At 35.8% G+C, this 26,080-nt stretch overlaps 1 protein-coding gene across 7 annotated transcripts in view; it reads left to right on the top strand.

Annotated features, from left to right (window-relative positions):
- The window catches only part of LOC109621640 (1-phosphatidylinositol 4,5-bisphosphate phosphodiesterase), a 246,422-nt gene that overhangs the window by 146,827 nt on the left and 73,515 nt on the right, over positions 1-26,080 (top strand). For all 7 annotated transcript variants that reach the window (XR_003893511.2, XM_029858134.2, XM_029858132.2 and 4 more), the window contains 2 exons: positions 6,451-6,510; positions 19,665-19,802. Coding sequence is in view for 6 of the 7 variants with exons in the window: in XM_029858134.2 (XP_029713994.1) it covers positions 6,451-6,510; positions 19,665-19,802 (198 nt within the window). In the remaining variant the exon portion in view is untranslated. The remainder of the gene's footprint in view (positions 1-6,450; positions 6,511-19,664; positions 19,803-26,080) is intronic.

Genomic DNA, 26,080 nt, shown 5'->3' on the forward strand with positions numbered 1-26,080 from the left:
TTTCATTTTCAATGAGTGAAATTCAACGTGAATTTTGATGATTCTCAACTGAGGGATCAAAATAAAATTCATTTTGGTGAATGAATTTTTTCACCTATTCATTCATTTTTCTGTCACTGACCATTTTCACTTAGAAATAAAACTGGACCGTAACTTCCGATTATACTTCCAATTACCTCAAAACTTGTGTATAGTAGTTTATTAGAATATTAATTATGTTCTCTATTTGTCCATTAAGCCGGATTGTGCGTCTGTTAACAGAAATTGGACATTTAACGACGTGCGAAAAAATATTCGTGACAGTGAATTGAATGAAAAAAGAGAGGCATTCAGCTGACAATGAATGTGGCCAAACACGAATGAAAAATTGGGAATGTCAATCTTCACTTTCAATCTTCGAATTTTTTACTCTCTGTCCAATATATATCCGGGAAACGGATTGCTCTATAAAGCTGAAATTTTGACATGTTGTTAAGCTAACTTTGGTTAGTGAAAATTTCAGCTTCTTGCAGCATTTCGTTTCCGAGATATTATGTTGGGAAGCGCCAGAACCTGACTCCGGATAATCGAGTCCGACCTGTATTACCGAAATTTCTTCCAGCATTCCTTCATTGTTTTTTTTTTCGGATTTCCTGTAGGAATTCCTCCCTGAGTTTCGTCTTGGGTGTCCGTCAAGGATTTCTCCAAGGATTACAATTTGAATCCTTGTTTCGGAGTTTCTTCAAAGCTTCCACCCAGATTTTATTAAAGATTTCTCCCGTTGTTCTTTCAAAGATTTCTGCCGTAGTTCCTTCTAGGTTTCATCGATTCTTCTTGGATCTTTTCTAGAGATTTCTTCTAGCATTTCTTCTGGGATTTTTGCAGGAATTCCTCGTGGTTAGACTGTCCCAAAAAAATCGATGTTCGAAAAGTCAAGGTGCTCAACCCTTAATTGAAAGATATGCATATTTGAAGCATTTTTGTAGAACATTTCAATTTTCTAAAAAATCATTTAGAGGTTCCGCTAGGGCGATTTTTGAAAAAATGGCATTTTTTCATGAAAAGTCTCAAAAAAATCATTTTTTCGTAATATTTTTTCAACTTCTGAATTTTTTCAATATTTTTGTATTTTCCTATGGACCTCTAGGCATTCTTGAAGGGGATAAGTTTTTATGTTGATAAAAAACTATTTTTTTTTGAGAATTTTTCATCTAAATTTGAGAAAAAAAAAAATACATGTACGATTTTTTATTTTCAGTTTTTAAAGTTTTATCTGATAGTAATATTTGTATGCGTCATTTCTCTAAAAAAAAGATTTAAAATATCTTGTTTAGAAGCTAAGATATAAAAATTTTAGTAAATGGACAATTTTTAAAGCTTTGTATATTTGGAATATTGTAAGGTCTTTGTGACACTCCAATGTTCGTATATCAAAAAAAAAGGTAAAAGAACAGCTTTCCTTGATGGATGATCAAGCTAGATTAAATATGGAAATTTTATTCTGGGCTGGTTGGCAGTAGATTCATGAAGAGCTTTCTGAATAACTACAAATATGACGGGTATTGTGGTTACTGGTAGCAACGCATTTAGTTAGAGAATACGTCGTGGAATTCCCGATTACTGCGCCCTTTTTTTCTGAAATAGGAACGACCATTGATCCATGCATAGATTCTATAATATTGATAAAATCAATAAAAAAAACATAGTCAAATCTAAAAATCGTGACGTTCAGGAATCATAACATCGCGTATTACCCCAAAAGCCTATTATTGTCTATTATTTTCTAAGTTTTTTTTTAATCAGTCTTGACTTAACTTAGTTTTTATTTAATGATTTCATCACTATTATGTTACCTCTGCATAAAATGGTTTTTACTATTTCAAAAAAGGGGTGTAATAGTCGAGAATTCCACGACATAGTATCGAAATTTATGCGTTGCTACCAGTATCCACGATACCCGTCATTGTTGTAGTTATTCAGATAAAAACTCTTCATGGATCTACTGCAAATCACACCAGATTAAATGACCCATGTGTAACTAGCTAGACCATCCAACAAGGAAAGCTGTTTTTTGAACTTTTTTTATAATATACGAACATTGGAGTGTCACAAAGACCTTACAATATACCAATTATACAAAGTTTTGCAAAAATTTGAAAAAATTGTCCATTTACTAAAATTACATATGTACATATTCTAATCAAATTGTTTGCAATTATATTTAATTGAGAAATTACACAGATATTAATAAAAATAAATATATATTGATTCTGCAATTTATGAGATTCAGAATTGAAGTTTTCAGTAAAAATCATGACTTATCTATGTTTTTTTATTGATTTTATCAATATTATACAAACTCTGCATGGAATGGTCGTTTCTATTTCAGAAAAAAGGGTTCTCTAACTAAATGCGTTGCTACCAGTAACCACAATACCCGTCATATTTGTAGTTATTCAGAAAGCTCTTCATGAATCTACTGCCAATCAGCCCAGAATAAAATATACATATTTAAACAAGCTTGATCATCCAACAAGGAAAGCTGTTCTTTTACTTTTTTTAATATACGAACATTGGAGTGTCACAAAGACCTTACAATATTTCAAATATACAAAGATTTGCAAAAATTTAAAAAATTGTCCATTTACTAAAATCCTAATATCTCAGCTTCTAAACAATATATTTTAAATCTTTTTTAGAGAAATGACGCATACAAATAGTACTATCAGATAAAACTTTAAAAACTGAAAATAAAAAATAGTACATGTATTTTTTTCTCAAATTTAGATGAAAAATTTTCAAAAAATCGTTTTTTTATCAACATAAAAACGGTTCTGCAGTCAATATAAATACAATATTTTAAAAACTTATCCCCTTCAAGAATGCCTAAAGGTCCATAGAAAAATACAAAAATATTGAAAAAATTCGGAAGTTGAAAAAATATTACAAAAAATTATTTTTGTGAGACTTTTCATGAAAAAAGGCCATTTTTCAAAAATCGCCCTAGCAGAACGTCTAAATGACTTTTTAGAAAATCGAAATGTTCTACAAAAATGCTTCAAATATGCATATCTTTCAATTAAGGGTTGAGCACCTTGACTTTTCGAACATCGATTTTTTTTGGGACAGTCTACTCGTGGTATTCTTTCCGAGATTTTTTCAGGAAATTATACCGAAATTCTTTTGGAAATTCTAGGAATATATCTCGGCATCTTTTCAGGGATTTTTCCCAGCATTCCTTCAGCGATTTTTCAGGAATCCCTTCAGACATTCTTCAAGCTGTCCTCAGCAAACTTTGTCTTGCCTACTGCGTTTTTTGACGTTCCAAGTTCAGGTCCCCGTCGAGTCCCCGTTGTTCAAAATGAATCAAAAATCGAATTTCAAAAATTCTCAATTTATCCATATTTTACCTCATGAACCTTCATTGTGTGAAAACAAAGACGACCTCATTCGGAAGTTCCGTTCGCGAGCTATGCGCGGTCCCACGTATGCCACTGCATTTTTATATATATAGATAACACTGACAAATTGGAATAGAATTAGGAAACACAAAATTGCATGCCCCAATCGCAATTTCGTTTCGATGGTGCTACGTATAGCTTCAATCATATCGGTCCTATATGTTTACACCTGGGTCTTCGGGACAATTGTTATCGTTTTCCCTTATTGCTCTATGATCGTTTGCCACGGTGTAGAGGCTAATCTCAACATCCCCTTACCCGTGAACACGTATGACGTCCTAGGGTTCCTCCATGGAGCCACCATCATGATCGACATGTTTACCACTCTGCACGAGTCTTCGGAATACTCCTGATGATGTCCGTACTTGTGCTTGACGTACTCGTGCGTTTCTCCCGTATATCTTGACGACGTTCCGGCCAATGTTCTTCACACTTTTAAGAAGGAAGGTTGGCCCACGAAACTACGGATTTTGTGCTTGGAATTCAAGACCTTTGTTCCACTTTGTGACAATATCCGCCAAATTAACCTTTGTCCTGACCCATCTCCAGTCTTGTGGATCACTCAAAGTCAAAATTTAACTCACTCGAACCGTAACAAACTTCTGGAACCGGCGATGGTCTGATAGGATCCACGCTAGTACGGTAGTCGAATCAGTCCACAGATATCGGTTAGACACTGGATGTTCGTGATTGCTCGGAACAGATTGAAGGTATTGAGCACCGAGAACAGCACGATTAGAGTTAACGTGGAATGGAAAGAGTCTTCAGGGGCGCCACTTTGCTTTTGGATCCAACCAGAGCTACTTGAACACCACTTTCACTCACTAGTCGGAAGTATACGACGCAGCAGTATGCTGTTTCGCTAGCGTTAACGAATACGTGGACTTCTAATCGATTGTCATTGCTGGAAATGGCAGTGGAGAAGTAACAGCTTTTTATTCTGAATGCTTCCAACTGATCGAAACAATCTTCCCATCGGCGCCATTGTCGAATGTTGTTATACTTGAATTAGGGTCTTTCCTTGAATGAAGAAGAAAGAGACCAGGCCTAGCGGGTCAAACAGGGTCATAACGACCCGAAGTATTTATTGTTTCGTGGGAACGTAGCTGTGGTTGAGAATCCATTGAAGAACTTCAAGAAAGTTGGCTTTAGCTTTGACATCCCAAATCATGCGATCCACTAAGTCCAGTTCCGCTTGAGTCGCCCTGTGTGCTCGTACTCGATCCCCGAGCTGCGGTTCTTTTTGCGAATTTCCTTTCCAATCCCATTAGTCAGTCGTCTAGTCACAAGCGCTCACAGAATTCTGGATTATCTGTTCGTCATGGAAGTCCCAATTCCAATCCATTAAATTTGAGTCGAAAGTCTGAAAGCAACTTTTGGCAACAACTCATTTTAAGAGTAATTAAAGGTCAAAAATATGGGAGAGATTTTTTTATGAATTTGCGGTAGAATTGTGGTAGAAATATATGAATCTTATGAATGAACTTCAGAAACCAAAACTTAGGCACCGTTCACAAATTACGTAATGCTCTAGGGGGAGAGAGAGATGAGCGTTACGGTCCATTAAAAAAAATCGGGGCTTTCATACAAAAGCGTTACTGTATGCTGCCTTATAATAATACTTTTAGAATTTGGTCCACAATTATATCAGACACGCATAATTAATTTCTTCATGAATATCGACAGAAACGATGAAAATCCCCTTTGCATTTTGTTTCATTAAATTAATCAAAATTTTTTTGACGAGTTTTTTTAAGAAATCCAAAATCCTTGGTGAAATTTGATATTTTTGAAAATGATATCTTCTCTGCAAAATTAAGCACTTAAAAAAAAACAAAAATCTACTCTAACTATAATTTTCAATTATTTTTTTCGTAATAAAACTAAAAAATTATCAAAAATATGAAACATTTGATAATTTTTAATACTTACATTACAAATTATGAAAATTATTGATAATTTTTTTATAACTTCTTGAATTTTTCGGATATTGAAATCTTGTGAAGCTTGCAAAACTTTCAACTATCCTATCGAAATTGTGAGTCTCAGGGAAAACTAATGGGTTTTATACCCATAAACAAAACCAAGTATTTTGAGAAAATTCTAAACTATCAAGAGATAACTTAATAAGAAAAGTTTTATAACGCATGCATAATTCTGTTGAAATACTTTTCATAAAATATACGCAAGTTTAGTAGTTAATATCCATTCTCAAAAAAGTGTTAAAATAAGGTAAACATTTTGATTGTCTCTGAAATCTATCATATTAATATCAAAATCAGTTCGCGGTCCCAAATCAACTGTGCAAAATTTCAGCTCGATCGTAGAAACTAGACTTTTCCGGAAAAAAAACGTCAGAAGTCATCCCTGTCTTACTGTTCAGTTTTCGATCAATGACTTTTTTACATGCGGCAATCCGCCTTAACCCTCTAATACCCTACCCGCCTTTAGACGGGGTATAGTTGGAGCATTTTTGTAATTTTTGTTTCGTGGAAAATCAGAATTTTTATATTTTTGGCTGATATTCAGGACTGTTTTGTATATCTCAAAATGTTTTTTGGTGTATTTTCAAGCGCATTTACATTTTTATAAAATGATTTTAAAATTGATGTTTTAGTCACCTAAAAAAATCCGTACCCCAAATAGGCTTCCAGGAAAAATATAAAACTGTGGGTATGTTCAAAAATAAAAATTAAAAAAAATCAAAAACTGAAATCCACGAAATCGAGAATAAAAAAGAATCATCTTCCAAACCATGTTTAAATCGATTTTAGATGACGAAAAATGATATTTAGATCAAAATCAACAATTTGGGTATTAGAGGGTTAATGTCTTTGAAGGGTTGGTTTCACTTAAAATAAATAAAAAAATAAAACAGAAACATGGTTTCGTGACAATGTTTTAAAATGAGAAGTATTCGGAGTGTTACATCTGTTTTCCAGTGAAAAAAGTATTATCTGTATTGATTTTTCTTTTAATGCCATGCTTTTTTTTTTTTTACTTTTCCCAGGAAGGTGATGTGATCGAGCTGTGCCAAGTCAGTGACATCCGAGCTGGAGGAATGCCAAAGGTAAGTACAAATTAAATTTTATATGTACTGTGCGGAAAGGATATAGCTTCTCATGCCATGACTGTTTTCAGTGCGACATTTACATGCTTGTTCACATTATTATCCGACTTTATGAATTTGAGAAATCATAATTTCGTAGCAAAAGAAACAACTTGTGTAGCATCGCGTCATACAGATTACAAATGTTTTTCAAAATTCTTTTTTATAGGACACGATCGGTGAAGTACTAGATTTATAGTAATGAGCTGATTGATTGTACTGAAGTATCTTATTATAAAATTGGGACAATCAAACTTTCAAGTTATAGCATTGCAAGTATGATATTAGTCAGAAGTATACATCAGTTTGAAAAACAAATTCCCAATAGCAATCTTATAAACAAATAGTCTTAAAGGCCAAGTTATTCCGTAATCTGTTTTTGCTGCTCTCAGCCCTTCCAGGAACATCGAAAGGGCACACTACTGACTGACTGCAACCGCCATTGTTTTGCACGAGCACTTTCGTGAATTTAAACTTGCTTTTCTTTATCCACCTCCTGGCATGGTTGCTCCTCTTGAGCCCTCGATGCATGCAGCAACTATTATTTGTTTCAACTTCTACTGCTGGGTGTCCCCCATTCAGCAGAACTTATTGCTTGGTGAATATCTATCTAGCTAGGCATATGTTTATTGCTCGTGGCCTCCTTACTCGTCGAGTGAATTGAGAGCGCGCGCGGTCCTCTTATTTTCCCGACAGCGACGACAAAGAAGAAGAATGCCACAGGCAAAAGCTGCAGTGTCTTTTGTCTGGAAAATGGGAATCCGGGAGGTGGGTGCAGATGGCTTTGAGCCTCTGTGCACTGAGCTTTCGAACCCTATGGATTCAAGCTTCCCGCATAGATAACACTCACTCTGACGATGATTGGGGCAGGAAGTGAGTGGGTAAACCGTCATCCACTTGAAACGACGGAGCGAGGCAGTTTTGTGCGGGATAAATTTAGCGAGCCGACCGACTGAATACGGGACCGGAGCTGGAGTTGAAATGAATGTGAAAGTATCGATGTCAAATGCAGATTCTTTCTCTGTGTTCTCAAACAATTGCTTTCCATTTTACTTTTCTATATCAGTCAAGAGCGACTGTTTGTGAAAGCTTCTTTGACATTGGTGCTGTGGGAGCGCCGAATGTCCTATTAAACGATAAAGCATAGGTCGGGAGTACATGATTTGAACCATTCATTTAGGACACCACAAAAATTAAGTCAATTTTTAGCAATTGTTCCAAAATTTTACGTTACTAAAAATTGTAGTTGCAGAGTTACTGATACAATTGGCTTTCTATTCATCTGCCGGGCACGAGAATCAACCACTTTTTTTACGAGTAGGACAATCCCACATTTTGGCACATGATTGCCCACAGAACAAATTCAAGTAATATGTTAAGTTCATTTTAGATCTCGACTTTTGTTGAAAATTGTATGCTTTTTCTCTACTGTCTGAAAATATAAAAGGAAACCTTGATGCCCTCCATAAGGGGTGCGAGATCTTCTAATCTAATCTAATCTAATCTAATCTCACACTAACGCAGCCATTACTTGAATGCATCCTGGAAAATAAAGACTTTTCAAGTATATCATTTTTCTTGTCTAACGGCCAGGCCAACTGCGCAGCATGTACCGCAGAGAAGATTTCAAGGATAGAACGATTTCAACATAGTCAATATTCGAAAACATTCTACACCTTGAAATCGAGGGGAAAGATGGCAGCGTGGACCTCCCGTACCAAACGCTTCCAGATAACGATATAGATACTTAAACATGTGTACATTAATATGACGGTGAATTGCTAAAAAAATAGATTGATTAGTGCGCCAGGAATGGCGGTAAGATTCACTGAAAAGAGAATAAAAGATTAAGTAATAAATACTAAATAAGGCAGAAGTGATACGCTCGTTACAGTAACTATTTAAAAAAAAAATGGTATTATACAACAAAATTACCTGAATCCCCCTGAAACAAAAGGTTTATTAGCAGTTAAAAATCATACATAAATTAAAACATGAACATAACAAAAATAGGGGTATTAGGGGCATAATGGACACCCTAAGCAAATGAGTATGTTAGGCCCGTATACCAGGCAAAAACTTAACATATTATCAGTTGGCTTACAACTTTAACTTGTTTCCTACGTATTTCAATCATTTACAGAGGGTAGAATGTCATTATTGTAAAGAAATAATGAATTGAAAACCGTGTGTTTTTTGGGGCTGGCAGCAAAGGTACGGGGCGAAATGGACACCCATCAGGGCATAATGGACACCCCTGCATATTTTATGCTGTATCTTTGAGAATATCGACCAGTTAAGTAATTTGCCAATGGAGATCAATACCACAGATATAATACTCCATCTTAGACGAGTTTACATAACTTGAAAGTTAATTAAACAAATTTTGGGCTAAAATAATCGGATTGATTTTTTTCTAACTCTCTAAAACGCCTCACAGTATGCAACGCGCGTACATCCATTCATAATTGCCAGTGTTCATTTCGCCCCGAATAGACTACAACATTGAAATTGCTATTTTCAGTGTGTTCTGATCAAAAATATAAAACTTCATCCATTGCTTAATCTACGTATACATGTAGATAAGCTAACAATTCACTTGTTTGTATGGTGGACACACTCAATCACTCGTAATACCTTATTTGCTGCTGCTTCGAAATTATAAGAAATCCACCATATAAAAAACATACTTCAGTTTCAATGATATTTTGGTTATTTTGAAGGAATATAAATGGTATTTTTGAAAAATAGAACAATGGCTTGTTCCTTTACACTTATGCATTGAAAGTTTTACACAAAAGTCAACGGTTTCGGCAAAAACAGGGGTGTCCATTTCGCCCCGGGTGTCCATTATGCCCCTAATCCCCCTACATTTAGTACAAATATTTTTTATCGTTCAAAAATTGGCAATACCCACTATTTTTATATTTTTTACAGCTTGATATAGATTCAAACTACTTGGAAAAAATAATTAATGATTGATTTTACCCATCATAAAAAGTATCTCAGCCTAATGCTAATTTAAAACAGTTTCCATAAAAAGATAGGAAATTTTATGAAGAAAAACTTTGCCGAAGACAGCATGGCGTTTTTCTATCCGTATAAGAGTTATTCACGTTTTAATGGGGTTTTAAAGGGGAAATTTGAATTTTGGGTATTTTTTTTAAATGTCACATAAGAACTGCTCAAAAACACATACAAGTAAAAAATCACGTATGCTCAACAAGTTTTTGTATTGATTGTGTTAAGGAATTATGGTGACATCATTAATTGATTTTTAGGTTTTGTTATTCAATCCCTTCATACAGAAATTAACTAGCAAAGATTCCTAAAAAAGCTAGCTCTCTCCTCGACAAGCTTCATACTGCCTATTGGTTTTTTTTTCTTTGAAGACAATGCTGCCATAGTGTTATGGTTTCTACGTGATTTTTAAATTTTCCTATGAAAAATTACTATTTTTTATAATGAAATATCTCGCAAAGTTGCAAAAATTGAAAGTCAAAGTTGAATAAAAAGTTGAATGAAAATGCTATCTTATACAGGTCAACTGATTAGTTGCTCTTTGTCTCTTCGATACTTAAAGTGTGTTTGAAAATTATAATTTTCTAACTTTTTAAGGTTGAAATAAACTCTAAATTCGTTAAATCTCTTTTTATTTTCGTTGCTTGGGATGTTCATATCTATGCGTTTTTATGTATCTCAAAATACATCTTTTGGCTTGAGACAATTATGCTATATGTATATTCATTTTTTGGTTTGCTTTGTTTCGTGTTGAAGAGTCGTTTTATATTATGCGATACCCTGAAAAGTCACAAAAAGTTCCAAAAAAGTTCAAATCCACTATAGGTGCATTATAGTTCTTTCTATAAACGCTGTCGCAGTCTAATTTTTTTTTTTTTTTTTTTTTAATTTCTTTGTATTTGTGAATTTTAACTTATTGCTAATTCTTCACACAGTCGCAGTCTAAGATTTAACTAACTTAGAGTTTATTTCAACCTCATTTTGGTGAGGCGACAATTTTCAAACACAATTTAAGTATCGAAGTGACAAAGAACAACTAATCAGTTGACCGATATAAGATTTTATTGAACTTTGCACTATGCTTTGCCTTTTTTGCAGCTTTTTGCAACTTTGCGAGATAGCTCATATTAAAAAATGGTAATTTTTCATAAGAAAACTAAAAAATCACGTACAAACAATAATAATATGGCAACACTTTCAGCAGAGAAAATACGCATCAGAAGTCATGAAAACCTCATCCAAGTAAGATATAAAAAGGAAATTTCCTAATTAATTTTTGAATAATTTGTGGTAAAATTTTCTGGAAGAACTCCAGAAAAACGTTCTCACTGGAACTCGGCCTGCCTCTCTTCAACTTAGCGTTCTTTGGGTACTTCAGCAGATATTATTTGAAGGGCTTTCCCTGCCCTTCCTTGCTACGCCCTTGACTTAAAGGGTACACTGAGGCAAATAAACTTAGGAAGAGCAAAAGATCCCCTTAAGATTTGGTGACACTACGATTATCGTTGAAAGCCATAAATTTCACTTATGATTAAGAGAGGAAAAATTTCATGTCCAGTCACTTATCAAAATCATAAATTTTGCTTAGGAATATCATTGGATTAAAACTATAACTATCGTTGACACGAATGCCGCAATAATGGTAAAGTGTCGTTAATAAATAGTAATAATAATAATAATATAACTATCGTATGTTTGCTCTTATTGAAATCAACTACTGAAACTTATAGAAATCAATAATGGCAATTATGAATGTCATGTCGCAAGCAAAATGATATTTGTATTCATTTGTTGTGGATTGTTTGATGAAATAATTCTGCTTTAACTCATGTCATGTGTATTGAATTATCGTGTAAGTAAAATGATTGATTTCTCTTCAACGATCACAAGGCATAAAGTGAAAAGGAGCGTATTCGACTGTACTTTTGTTTAAGAATGCAAGTTTGCATGCGGTTTGTTTTTACAACACAATGCAGTCAAACTTGCTTCTTATCACTTTTACGAAAAACTCTGGAATCAATTAAGAGGAGTCGATCATTTTTCTAACGTATAATTACGTGGTTGTTGATTTGAGAGAATTCATGGGCACTTAATGAAAATCAATTTGATTTTGAGTGTCCGATAGCTCCGAAAACTAATCTGTGAGTAATGCTTCTTTGTCTAAGATGCAGCTAGCTGAAATCCATACCCTCATTGTAAAGATTTTCATAAATTTCAATTATGGCTTTTTCACAACCATATCGCTTATGTCAATCGTAAGTTGTAGATATGAAACGCGTTCGCGACAACTATGAAATCAATAAGCGAGAAATGAAACAGAAAAATCTTCCTTTCATAAGTTGCGACTTATTAAATTCCTAAGTAAGTATAATAATAAAAGTAAGATATAATGCTCTATCTTAGACGAGTTTACATAACATCAATGTTAATTAAGTAAACTTTAAGCTAAGCTAATCGGATTGATTTTTCCAAACTCTTTAAAACGCCTAACAGTATGCAACGCGCATACATCCATTCATTATCGCCGGTGTTCATTTCGCCCCGAATTGACTACAACATTGAAATTGCTATTTTGAGAAGTTCTGATCAAAAATATAATACTTCATCCATTGCTAAATCTGCGTGTACAAGTAGATAAGCTAACAATTCACGTGTTTTTATGGTGGGCACACTCAAACATTCGTAATACCTTATTTGCTACTGCTTCGAAATTATAAGAAATCCACCATATGAAAAACATATTTCAATTTCAATGATATTTTCATAACTTTGAAGGAATATAAATGGTACTTTTGAAAAATAGAACAATGACTTGTTCCTTTACACTTATGCATTAAAAAATTTACATAAAAGTCAACGGTTTCGGCAAAAACAGGGGTGTCCATTTCGCCCCGGGTGTCCATTATGCCCCTAATCCCCCTACATCAAATTTTAATCTGGAATGCTACCACTTTTGGCAGCAAAAAAGCAAGATTAAAATTTAATGCATTATGGTAGATCTTACACCGTAACGCACCGTTCTAAGGTGATCTACCCACGTTACGGGAGATAAGGGGTGCGAGATCTTCTACCTAAAACCAGCAAGCTCAGAGATACCTACGATTGGTGGTACCCGTAGTTTTTTAGCAGGAACTGATATGACTGGGCTACACGCGATCTTCTAAAAGATGTTATCGCCGATGAAATTTTGTTGCTGCAAACGGGTCCAACGAAAAACCAAAGTTAATAGGCTATAACAGAGATCGTAATGCAAGTAAGTTTAAATTAAGAGCTGAAAAGTGCTGCTACCTAGTATTGGATTTCTCATTAATGTTTAGACTACTGTGATAATTTTGAGAATCTTCTGAATCATCATTTACCAGCGACATTTCACACTAACATATGATATTTACACGTTGTGCATTCGACGCCCCTGTCATGAACACAACCGAACTTGTGTATGCCCCGAGCAGACGAAAATAACAAGAGAAAAACATACCAAGGTATTTTATCTGCAATACTACCATACCTTGATATGCCCTTCATTAGGCGGTAATAAGAGGCAAAATAACAAAAACGAATACCAAAATTTTGCATAAAAAACACCTAGAAAATAACAAGTCTTGTTATTTCAATGATGAATGCATACCTAAAATTTCAAGTGCTGTATTTGTTATCCCAAAGTTATTGAATAACAAACTAATAACATGTCTTGTTATTAAATGTTTGATTTGTTCGACGACTTCATGATGTAATAGCAAATCTTGTTCTTCGGTTTTTCGGTTTGGTTTAGCAAATTTTGAATAATTTTCTTTCAACTACGTGCAGTTGGGAATCGATACTAAACGATATTTGCTTGGAAACTATTTGAAGTATGCTTTATCTAATGGGAAATCGTCTGATTAATTTCGACCCGGAGATCAATTCGACCCCAGTTTACGATACTTATAATGTCCAAAGTTTCACCAAAAACTGAGTTGTTTGTTAAATTTTAATCGTCTTCTCCCACAATCTTGAATAAATTGATCCCCTACAATAATACAAAAGCTTTATGTTTTTTTTTTTTACATTACAGGGCTGAAAGTTTTTTTAATGAGAATTCTTTAAATCCTCTCAAAAGTGTTTACAAAATGTTTTTCATAGATTTTTTTTTAATCAGCAAAAGTTCAGAGTTCACGGGTACAACTCGTGCAGAAAAACTTAAGAAAGTATTTTCATATTTTACTAGCTGTCCCGGCAAACTTTGTCTTGCCAAGTTGTAGTGGTTTGACAACTGTGGAGATCATTCATTTTCTTCCCAGCATTATAAAAAATCAATTCTTTATCAGTTTTCTAACTTTCTTAGTTGATTTTCGTAACTTTAAATTCTTATAAACACAGCCACCATGAATACAAATCGATTATTTATTTCTTCAAAAAAAAAAATCTTAAAATTCATTGAAAAATCACTCAGGTAATTTTGTCAAGCACAAGCTTTGGAATCGGATATCATTTCGCTCGGCGTTCATCGATTCTAGCAAAACAACTTGGAATGGTCCAAGCTTGGGAAAATCGGGCTATTCTATAAGAAGTAAGAGAGATTCAGTGAAAGGCATAATCATCCGATAGCCAAGTTTGAACTGATATACAGAGGATAGACAAAATAATGGGGGTAGGCAAAATTTTGCCTTGAATCCGGAGATATAACAGTTTCAAGTTGAATAGCCCTATCTTTCTCAAATGTGAACCAATAATAAACAACTAGTTCATCAATTACAGTGAAAATTTGAGATTGCTAATGTTTTTCAAACAAATTCCTTGAGTAACTACAATTAAAACTCTTGGTGAAATTCATGGAAAAAGTGTACTTGTAGTAAGTGAAGAATTAGCTTTGAAAGTCGTGTACTGTATTGATGTTTCTGGAAAAGGTTCCCAGTAGTTTTCTTCTTTTGATATGTCTCCAATAATTTGCTGTTTAATACGTGTATAATTTATTGGCGAAATTTGTGAAAATATAGAACACATTCTTTTAAAAGATATCAAAAAACTATAATTATATATTTTTTATGATGTCTTGCTGTTTTTTTATTATTTGAAAAAAAAATACGAATTTCCTGGAGAATGTAATGAAAAATCTTTTGAAGTATTCTAGGAAGAATTCAGAATAAATGTTTACAACATTTTTTTTTTTAATTTTTATGTAGCGAATTGAAAAAAATAAGAAAAATATCTTAATGAATCTCACACAAAATGTTGCTTAGAAACTCGTTAAAGAGCCTTTCTTTTGAAATTTTTAACCCTCAAGCGATCGCCCTGTTGTATTTGGTAAAACACGTTAAAAAAATCTCTCTTTTTGTACTCAGCATTAGCGTAGTGCTGGCAGTGGTAGCCAACCGCGCAAGTTACGAAAAGGTTAAATAAAATCTCGAATAAATTACATTCGATATTACTACATGAATTTTCTGTCGGAATTTCTAAAAATAAAAGCAAGGCGAAAATCCTAGAGAAGAATTTGTGTATATTTATTTCACCCGAAAGTTTGAAGCATGTTTTTTTTGCAAAATTTCTACAGTTTAACATAAAGAAATAAAGAGTTAGTACATTTTCCGAATCACATAAAATGACTCCTTCAAAAAAGTTTGGCAGGTTCTTGGCGAATTAGAAGTTCAGGATGTCCATCCATCCGGGAAAATCAGAAAACCCCCTTAACTTGAAATTGCCGAGAAAAATTCGATAAAATTCTTTGTGTAACCAATACACAAAAGAACTGCTGACCCTAGCATATACAAAGTTGATGGTGTTACGGCAGATTAAGTTTTGGTCTGGTAATATTCTCAATTATCCTTAAATTTAAAACCTTCCTAGATTTTTGTAAAAAATAGGTACAATATTAAACATACTTAGACATATTTTTTGGGTATTCGAAAGTTTTAGAGCTAATTCTATACTGATCCTTATATCCCTCTATCCCATCCGTAACGTTTTTTTTTTTTGAAAACCCTAAAATTTTTGTATGGGTCGTAACGCTCGGCTGTACTCACCCCCCCCCCCCCCCCCTCCAAAGCGTAACGTAATGTGTGGACGGTGCCTTAATAGATGCGTCTACCCAAAGTTATTTAGTAAAAGGCACTTTCTAGTTTTTTTTGAATGTGCATTTTTGCACACTTCCATCAATAAAATAAAATTTGAAGCGATGACATATGGTTTTTTCGAATCTAAATCATGTGTACTGCTGGAGTGAAGATGTTTTTTTTGCAAAATTGGAGATTCTCTAGTACACAGATATTCTGACTTATGAAAAAACTACAAAAACACCCTATTTTCACTAAAAATTGGCAATAAATAAAAATTCAAAGCGATGACATATTTTATTTTAGTCTTAAATCATTCGTAGCAGTTTGGGGGATTTACTTGAGGAGTAATAGTGATGTTTTCATAACACTCCAATTTTGTTTCACTCAAAAAACTACGAAAGTACCACATTTTTCACACAAAGTAGTTAATAAATAAAAATGTGAGGCAATGCATTGCAGTTTTTGCCTTTAAGGTAATTGTAAAAGAGCAAAGGATTTATTTTATGAACAATGGTAACGTTTTCATGACATTCTTAGTTTATTTTACTCAAAAAGCTACGAAAATACCCAATTTTTCATACAAAACAGTCAATAAAACAAAATTTAAAGCTATTACATGCAGTTTTTTGTCTTTAAATTTTCGTTCGACGGCACTGGACATAAAAAAAACTACGTGAATACCATATTTTTTACACAAAATAGCCAATGAATTAAAGTTTAAGGCGATTACAAATGATTTTTGCCTTTGATTATTCGCAGGACTGTATTAATGTTGATAATTTTTTCTGAAAAAAAAAATCTAGATGAATTCTTATTATTTTCCTAACAAATCCCTGGAAGAATTTGAAAGAATTCTTTGAAGGTTTTATTTTAAAGAAATCTATGCTATACTATGCAAAGTGATCGTCCTATCGAAAACAAAGCTAAAACAAATTGTTTTATATTTGTATTTTTTTACGTACGTTTTTGAATAGTATGAAGAGATGAGCACATACCCTACATGGAGGAACTTCTAAAGGATTTCTCAGAGGATAGGAAGAATTTCTGAATGAATAGGAGGATTGGAGATTACAGGTTTCCCAAAACAATTACTGAAGAGATTTCCGAAGAAAACTTTTGACGATATTCTAAAAAGCTCATGGAGGTTTTCTAAAGCAATCCTTGGAGAAGTTTCTGGAGGAATCGCTAGAGGATCACGGAAACCTTGAAGGTATTTCAAGAATAATTCACAGGAACATTTGTGTAGCAACTCAACGAAGTTTTTTTTAAGAATCCCTCAAGAAACAGAACCCCATTGTAAAATTGTTGAAGGGATGCCTGATTTTGTTGACAGAGTCCTTGGAGGAATTTCTGAAAGGTTATTTGAAGATTTTCGAAATGAACCCTCTCTCTCTCTTCTTGGCGTAACGTCCTCATTGGGACAAAGCCTGCTTCTCAGCTTAGTGTTCTATGAGCACTTCCACAGTTATTAACTGAGAGCTTCCTCTGCCAATGACCATTTTGCATGCGTATATCGTGTGGCAGGCACGAAGATAATCTATGCCCAAGGAAGTCAAGGAAATTTCCTTTACGAAAAGATCCTGGACCGACCGGGAATCGAACCCGTCACCCTCAGCATGGTCATGCTGAATACCCTTGCGTTTACCGCCTCGGCTATATGGGCCCTAGGCAAATGAACCCATGGCAAATGAACCCATGGCAAGAAAAAAATGAGGATGTTCTAAATGAACCCCTGAAAAGTTTCAGAAGAAATATCTGAAAGATTTCCTGTGTAAATTTGTGGTAAAATCTCCGAGACGTCAACATATGAGCGTAATTAATGTTTTTTTTTTTTAATTTTGCTGAAACTTATTTACTTCTCCTCTCAAAATAGGGAATCGCGCCACTTGGGCGGTGGCTTCTATATTCGTCTGTTTTCCGCTATAACTCAGTCAAATTTGAACCAATTGACACAACTTTTGGAATGTGGTGAGATAGGTATAGTATCTACTCGTGTACAACATATCAAGTCAATTGGTTCTAAATTGACTGAGTTATAGTGGAAAACAGACGAATATAGAAGCCACCGCCCAATTGGCGCGATACATAAGAATTTGGTTTTGAATTTGGCCAGATTGATTTTTTTTTTCAGTAAAAGGAAATATAAGTGTAAAGGGAATATCACTGCAGTTCATCAAATACGTCCAATGCATTCCTTCGAACTATCATATGTATTTGCCTGAGGTTTGATGTTTTGACTATTTTGTGTGAAAAATAAATATTTTTTTTTAATAAATAAAATATGAAAAAATCACTGTACCTCCAGTAAAGTTTAGCTCATTTACTATTTTGTTTGAGAAAAGTTATATTTACGTAGCTTTTTGGATGAAACCAAATTTAAGTGTAATGCAAACAATATATTTTTTTGAAAAGCATGTCCAGTAATTTCGAACGGAAAATTTAAGACAAAAAACTACATGTCATTGCTTTAAATTTTGTTTTATTGGCTATTTTGTATAAAAACTTTAATATTTTCGTTGCCTTTTGAGTGAAATTTATTTTATTGATCGAAGTTTGCAAAATGCACTTTCAACAAAAAAAAACTAGGAAGTGCCTTTTGAATAATAACTTTGGCTTGACGTATCTTTTATAGCATTTTTAAAATAGACGTTGTTCTTGAAACATGTTCGCCCATCGCTGAAAAAAAAAGAAGATTTCAAATTACTTAAAAAATGGTCGAGATATGCCTTGTTAAAGTTGGAGTTCCAACTTTTTTGGACCCTTGATAGTTTGAGTGATAAGCAATTGTTAAAATGTTCCATTTTTCTTAATTAACTCTGGTCTGAAACGAAGCATACTCGTATTTATAAAAACGGTGCAACATGGCTCCTACACCGCCAAAAAATCTAAGAAAAAAAAACAAGGAAATTTTCAGGAAATTACAAAATTATCTCGTAAAATATTGAAAATATCCGAAAAGTCGTGATAGGGCAGTTTCTGGAGGAAGTCTTATAGGATTTTAGTGTTCTGTTCCCGTGTAAGAAAGTGTAATTCTTTTAGCAGAAATCTAGGGAAATTGACTTGTCGAAAGAGGCATCTTAAATATACTGTGGTATTTTTTCGTAGAATTTTTCAATTCAATATGAAAAAAAAACTTAGAGAAGGTACATTTTCCAGAATTCATGAAATGATTCTTTAAGGACAAACGTCTTGAAATCCCGCTTCATCTGTGCATCAGTATTAACAGATGCACAAATCTTTAGAAAGAAGCTTTAAAGAACAGTGTATTTTATTATTCTGTTCTTGCTTACTTTTACTATGACTAAAATAAAAAGCTCAGGTGCGCTAGTTTTGTTAACGAAGAGCTTTGTGCTTTCGAAATCGTGAGTAGGTGTCAAAGTCGGCCATTGTGGCGGTCATTTTGGGATTCTAACAGTCTGTCCATAAAAAAATAAATAAGTTCGTGGCAAAGATAAAGTAGGTATTTATAAATATCTTTATTACCGAACTCTACCAGAAATTACTACAAAGAGTTAACGAGTTTTTCTAAAAAAAAAAATTTAGAGGAGTTTCGAAATTCATAGTGAACAAGTTAAAAAAATGATTATATTATGAGGATTTATAAAATGGAAAATACAGTCGTGTCCAACGTTTTTCTAATGCTCAAGGATGCCTCCCTAAAATGTTAAAAAATACCATTGCAATAAAATATGGTTTCATTGTAATTGATTTTAAGGCCTTCGAATTCTAGCCGTTTGAAAATTTCAAGTTTGTCTAGGTCTAGGACTTTTGAAAGGTTACTGCTCAAATTCAAATTTCATTTTTATAAAGCAACCATTAGTATATAATCAGCAGAGAGTAGTGTGGTAACCAATGCTTTTTTTTTTTGCAATCGACCCATTGCCTTCAACACTTTCAACGAAGGTTCGCTTCATAAAACTGTTACGCACTACCGCACCTAAATTCACAAGAAAACACCTGAAACAGTCAGGTTGAGTAAAATCGCATTAACATTAATAACCTTTCTGTTCACCTTTCTTAAAATAATTTTCCCTTCTCTATTTCTTTCGATTCCCTCCACAGGACCTAAAACTTTTCAACCAGGTGGTCAACAAACACGGAGAGAACGTAGAGGAGAAATCCCTGACCATTTGCTCCGGTACGGACTACATCAACATCAACATGCAGCACGTGATCTGCCCAGATGCAGCAACGGCCAAGGTAAGCACACGCACACCCACCCAAAGACCCTGCTTTCAATTACCCAAATCGAGTTTCTACTTAATCTGTGAGGGTCAAAGACCAACCGACCAAAGAATCGCGCCACGATGGAGACGCATGGTACTTTTTGGCTCCTGCCTCGCAATCGAATCGCCATAGAGCCAACCAACGAACCGTTTGCCGCCTATCTGATTGCGCAATAATAGCCCATTAGGGGAGCACAATCGCGCCAATGGATTTCCCAAGTGGACATATCATTAGATGAGTAAGCATGAAATTTCCCCTTCGGTCACGAAAAAAGACGGTCCTACCGACCAGCAGACCGACCACCCGGATGAAAACGGCCAGATGGTCGTCCGTCGGTCTGTTTGCTTTCGTTTAACCATGTTTCCACCACCTTGTTCCAATGCTTCCGATTCGAACTGAATGGAGCCATCGTCATCGTCGTCGTCGTCGTCATCATTATCATCAACATCATCATCACGAGCGTGGAAACTTACTCGCGTGCCAACGGCTCTTTGAGTGGGTACCTTTCGTCGATTGAGTTAGATTTGATTATGAAACTAGTGGAACCATCTTCAGATTTGCCTTCTTGGTCAGGCGTAATATTTGAATGACAAAAATATAAACGCCACATTTAAAAACAATAAATACACCCGAACCTCCATTTAGGCAACGAGTCGGGACTGCCTAAATAGAATTTTACCTAAATGGATTTTAAGGTTGCAAAGAAGTTTGAGGAGAACAAGTGGCTTGCCTATGCAAAGGGAAGGGGTCATGGCTTTCAGATGTAAAGGGGGGAGGGTCAGATGGATTTCAAGGGAGTTTCTAGGGGGGGGGGGGGTTGGAGTTGGTCAGAGGCGTTTCTGGGGGGTGGGGAGTCTAGGAGATGTTTTCAGGCGTTTAAGGGCGTTTCAGGAGGTTTCAGAAGGCTTTTAGGGGGCTTCATATGCTCTCAGGTGAACTTCATGAGAGTTCCAAAGCGTTTCAAGGCGTTTCAGGAGGTTTCAGAGGTATTTCAGGGGGCTTCAAAGGCTTTCAGGTGCGTTTCACATGGATTTCATTTGTGTTTCAAAGGCGTTTCAAGGCGTTTCAGGAGGTTTCAGAGAGGTTTTATGGGGCTTCAGAAACTCAGGTGTGTTTCACAAAGTTTTCATGGGTGTTTCAAAGGCGTTACAAAGCGTTTCAAGGCGTTTCAATGCGTTTCAGGGCGTTTAAGGGTGTTTCAGGAGCTTTCACGGGGGTTTTAGGGGGCTTCAGTATTTCAGCTGATTTTTACGGAGGTTTCAGAGGGGTTTCAAAGCGTTTCAAAGCGTTTCAAGGTGTTTCAATACATTTCAGGGCGTTACAGGAGGTTTCAAATGGGTTTTAGGGGGTTTCAGAGGCTCTCAGGTGAATTTCATGGATGGTTTGTAGGAGTTTTAGAGGCGTTTCAAAGCGTTTCAAGGCGTTTCAAGGGGTTTCAATTCGTTTCAGGGCGTCCCGAGTTGTTTCAGGAGTTCTCAGGTTAATTTAAAGAAGATTTCATGGGGGTTCTAGAGGCGTTTCAAAGCGTTTCAATGCATTTGGGCTTCAGAGTGGTTTCAGGGGAATATAGAAGCCTATTTAACTTTTCTATAATTGCTAATCTTTCTATCTCTCTATTACTTTGACAGCTTGTCTTGCAGCGACTTCATTGTTTCATGCCTACCCAATTCCTACTTTAGACACTATAGATACCGTAGATTCACGGAGGTGTAATGTAGCCTAACGAACTGTCAGTTCGTGTAACCAAACGAGCATGACGTCACGATTTCAATAATGAAAATGTTTTGCGCCATATTTGCTCGGTACGGTCTAAATTTATGGTAAAATACACTAAAATCATATAGCTCAACCATGTCTCCACGAGTCTATGGTACCTATTGTGTCCTTAATTCTTATCAGTCCTTTCAAGGCATAAATAAAAATGGTTGTGCGTGAATAAAAGTGGATTACGCTTGTAGATCAGATGGCCTTAACTCTAGGGAGTTCTTGGATACTCCAATAGAATCATAGAACCCACCACTTGATAGAACATAGATGCCTGAGGCTGTGTGAGTATAAACCCCATTCTAAATGCTCTTTGATACAACTAGTAGCCCTCGTAGATTCGATGACCTATACTCAAGGGAGTTCTTGGAGAAGCTTAAAGAATCATCGAACTCACCACTTGATAGATCATATCTACCTGAGGTTTTGTGAGAATGGACCTTAGCCATGAAACTCTTAGAGACAATCAAATACGTTGGTAGATCCGATTACCTATACTGAAGGAAGTTCTTGGAGATCCTCAAACTGACAACGAACTTACCGCTTGACTACACATAGTTGCATGGGACTGTGTAAGCATAAATTTCGTTCATAATGATCCAATAGATCATTGATGACGCTTGTAGATCAGATGGCCTTAACTCCAGGGAGTTCTCGGATACTCCTATACAATCATAAAACCCACTACTCGATAGAACATAGATGCTTGGGGCTGTGTGAATATAAACCTTATTCTTAATACTCTTGGATACATTTAGTAGCCCTCGTAGATTCGATGACCTATACTCAAGGGAGTTCTTGGAGACCCTTAAAGATTCTCCGAACTCAAAACTTGATAGATCATAGTTACCTGAGGTTGTATGAGTGTAAACCTTAGTGTTAATTCACTTATTAACGTCCAAATACGTTAGTAGATCCGATGACCTATACTCAAGGAAGTTCTTGGAGATCCTCAAACTGACAACGAACTCACCACTTGGCAGCACATAGTTGCTTGAGGTTATGCAAGCATAAATTTCATTCATAATACTCCAATAGATCACTGATTACGCTTGTAGATCAGATGGCCTTAACTCCAGGGAGTTCTCGGATACTCCTGTAGAATCATAGAACCCACCACTTGATAGAACATAGATGCCTGGGGCTGTGTGAGTATAAACCCCATTCAAAATGTTCTTAGATACAACTACAACTAGTAGCCCTCGTAGATTCGATGACCTATACTCAAGGGAGTTCTTGGAGAACCTTAAAGAATTATTGGTAGATCCGATGACCTATACACAAGGAAGTTCTTGGAGATCCTCAAACTGACAACGAACTCACCACTTAACGACACATTGCAACATGAGTGTGCATTGCAACAGGCTGTGTAAGTATAAATTTCATTCATAATGCTCCAATAGATCGCTGATTACGCTTGTAGATCAGATGGCCTTAACTCCAGGGAGTTCTCGGATACTCTCAAACTTTCAACGTCCCTTAACTCTTAATTCAGTTTTTTTTTATCGTTAACCAACTTTTTCTGTTATCTTGAGTACTCCAACTGCTTTGAACATAATCAAATTCCATTTAGGTAACGTTACCTAAATGGAGGGACCTAAATGGATTTTACCTAAATGGGTCCTACCTAAATGGAGGTTTCAGTGTAAATAAATCCAAGTTAAACACCTCGATAATTTATAAAATTCGTCAGATCTTGGACATAGAAAATTTGCATCAACTTGGTGATATGATTCAAAATGTGGGGTCCGCGTGTAGGTGTGGGATTTATGACTTGATGGCGACACGGTAGCATTCGTCCAAGAGATCCTTCTGGGATTCCATAGGAGTTCCTCCGGCATTCTTCCAGGAAATCCTTTGCAATTTAGTGTTAGCGTTAGCGTTAACGTAGTTACGGTATACTTCGTAGATTGGATACTAACAACATTCATGTACCTTTTGCTAATCTTGCTCGGATTGCTTTTCGGAACAAGGCCGGGGAGTTAACTTTGCTCCAATCCTATGCAAGAATACCAAAAGCACAAATGTCATTATTCCCGGCCACGCCCATCTTTACCGTAACTTGGGATAGGGTAAGGAAGTGTTGATGTAGCACTTATTTAAGAGGCATCCGACTCAGTGACCTCCAGGAAAACCTTTGCAATTTCTCCACAAACTTCTTCCAAGGCTCGTCCAGAAGTTTTTTCTGGGATTTCTAGGGAGTTTTTGATGAGTTCCCTCTTGGATTCTTGCAGGAGTTTCTTCTGAGATTCCTAAAAAGGTTCCGTCTGGGATTTCTTCAACAGCTCTTGCCGGTATCCACAGATTCCTTCCGAGATTTCTTAAGAAATACCTTCAGGGATTACACCAGAATTTCTTGGATTCCTTCAAAATTCCTTCTGACATTTCACTAAGAATTAATTCCGAGTTTCCTCCTGGAATTCCTTCAAGAACTACCCAGCATATTTTCCTGAAGTTCCTCCAGGAATTTCTCTCAAAGTTTCTCCAGTTTCTTCGAGAGCTCCGTATTATATTCTTTACGGGGATCCTTCAGAAGTTCCCTCTGGGATCCTTCCAGGAGTGTCGTTTGAGATTCTTAAATGGTTCCATCCGAGATACCTCCAGAAACTTCTCAAAAAGATTTCTTCCAGGATTTTTCAATGGGAGATTATTGGAGTTTAATGGGAGATTACTCCCGGAGTTCTTGGGATTTCTTCAGGAATTCCTTCTAAGATCCTTCCAAGAATCCTCCAAGAACTACTTTCGTTCTTACGTAAAACATTGAAGTATTTTTTCAGTATTCCTCCAAAAAAATCCTCCAGGAACTCCTTCCGGTATTCTTTCAGGAATAACTTCTGGGGTTGCCTAAAGAATTGCTCCCGGGATCCCTACGGTTATTTTACCGGGAACTCCTTCCGGGATTCCTCCTAGAACCTCTGTCGATATTCCTCCAGGAACTCCTTCTGGAGTTTCGGGAACATCTTCTGCCTCTTGTCAGTATTTTTTTTTAGATTTCTTCAGAACCCTTTTGTGGAATCCTCCGGTAATGTTTTCCGAAATTGTTCTGGCAACTTCCTCTGAAATTGTTTCAGGAACTGCTTCCGGGATTTATCCAGGAACTTTGTCCAGGATCCATCTATGAACTCTTTTGTGGATTCCTCTATGAGTTGCGTCTGAAATTTCTGCAGATCTTTCCGGGATTTCTCCGGATTTTGGAATTCTTCCACGTGATTCTAATAGGAATCCTCCCGGAATTTATGAAGAAACTTTTCCAGGAGTATTTTGAGGAATTCTTCCAGCAATTTTTATGTAATTCTTCAACAAATTCATTCTGGTTTTAGTCGAACAGCTCCTTCCGGGATTCCACTTTTCTATGAATATCTTTTGGAAGTCCAAAAAGAAAACTCTGAAAACATGCAAAAAAAATAAACTCTTGGACGATTCCTGAAACTCTTTGAAAGAGTCCCAGAAGGAATCTCAGAACGAATACTGAAAGGAGTTTCTGGATGAGTGTCCGATGGAACCTATTAGGAATATAAGATGAAACTCCTGTAAGAATCCCAGAGGAAATTTCTGAAAGGACCAAAAAAAGAATCTCAGATGGAGCATCTTGTGGAATAATCACAGAAGAAAATCCCAGATGGATCCTAGAATAACTTTTTGGAGAACCTATGGGAGCAATATCAGGAAAAAATGCTAGGGTAATCCTAGAATAAATTCTTGTTGAGAATTTTCGAAAGGAATTTCAAAGGAATCACAGAAGGCATTTCTTAAATAATCCCGAAAAGAATCTCTGGATGAATCCCGGGAGTACTTCCTGGTGGAATCCTGGCAAGAGTTCTTGGAAGGAATCCCACACGGAGCATCTTTAGGAATCTCAGGATAAACTCCTGGAAGAATCCCAGAGGGCACTTCTGAAAGAATCCTAAATCAATTGTCGGAAGAATCTTATTAAGAACTCCCTGGGAATCCTAGAAAAAACTCCTGGAGGAGTCCTGAAACTTCATGAGGAAGAAGTCCTAGAATTCTTGATGAGATTCTTCCGCGGGTTTATTTAGGAGATTTCTTCAGAAGTTCTCTCTGGGATTCTTCCAGGATCTTTTTCTGAGATTCCTAAACAGGGTTTATCTGAGATTCCCCAAGGAGTCCTCCCGGGAATCATCCAGAGATTCCTTCCGAGATTTCGTAAGAAATTCCTTCTGGGATCCCTCCAAAAGTTCCTTCTAGGATTCCTCCAGGTGTTGTTTTACGAATACTTGCTATAGTTCCTTCTGGTGATTTCTTCTGTAATCCTTCCAGCGATTCTTCCGGAATTTCACCAGGACTTTTCTATGCATTTCATCCAAGACTTTTTTTTGGAATTTCTTCAGGAATTCTTTCTGAGGTTTATTAAAGAAATCCTTGCAGGAATTCCTATGGGAATGTTTCCAAGAACTCCTAGGATTCCTTCAAGAACCACTTTTCAGGTTCCTCCATGAACTACTTCACGGATTCTTTCCGGGATTGCT

Source organism: Aedes albopictus, chromosome 3, assembly GCF_035046485.1.
Source record: "Aedes albopictus strain Foshan chromosome 3, AalbF5, whole genome shotgun sequence".
Taxonomy (NCBI): Eukaryota; Metazoa; Arthropoda; class Insecta; order Diptera; family Culicidae; genus Aedes; species Aedes albopictus.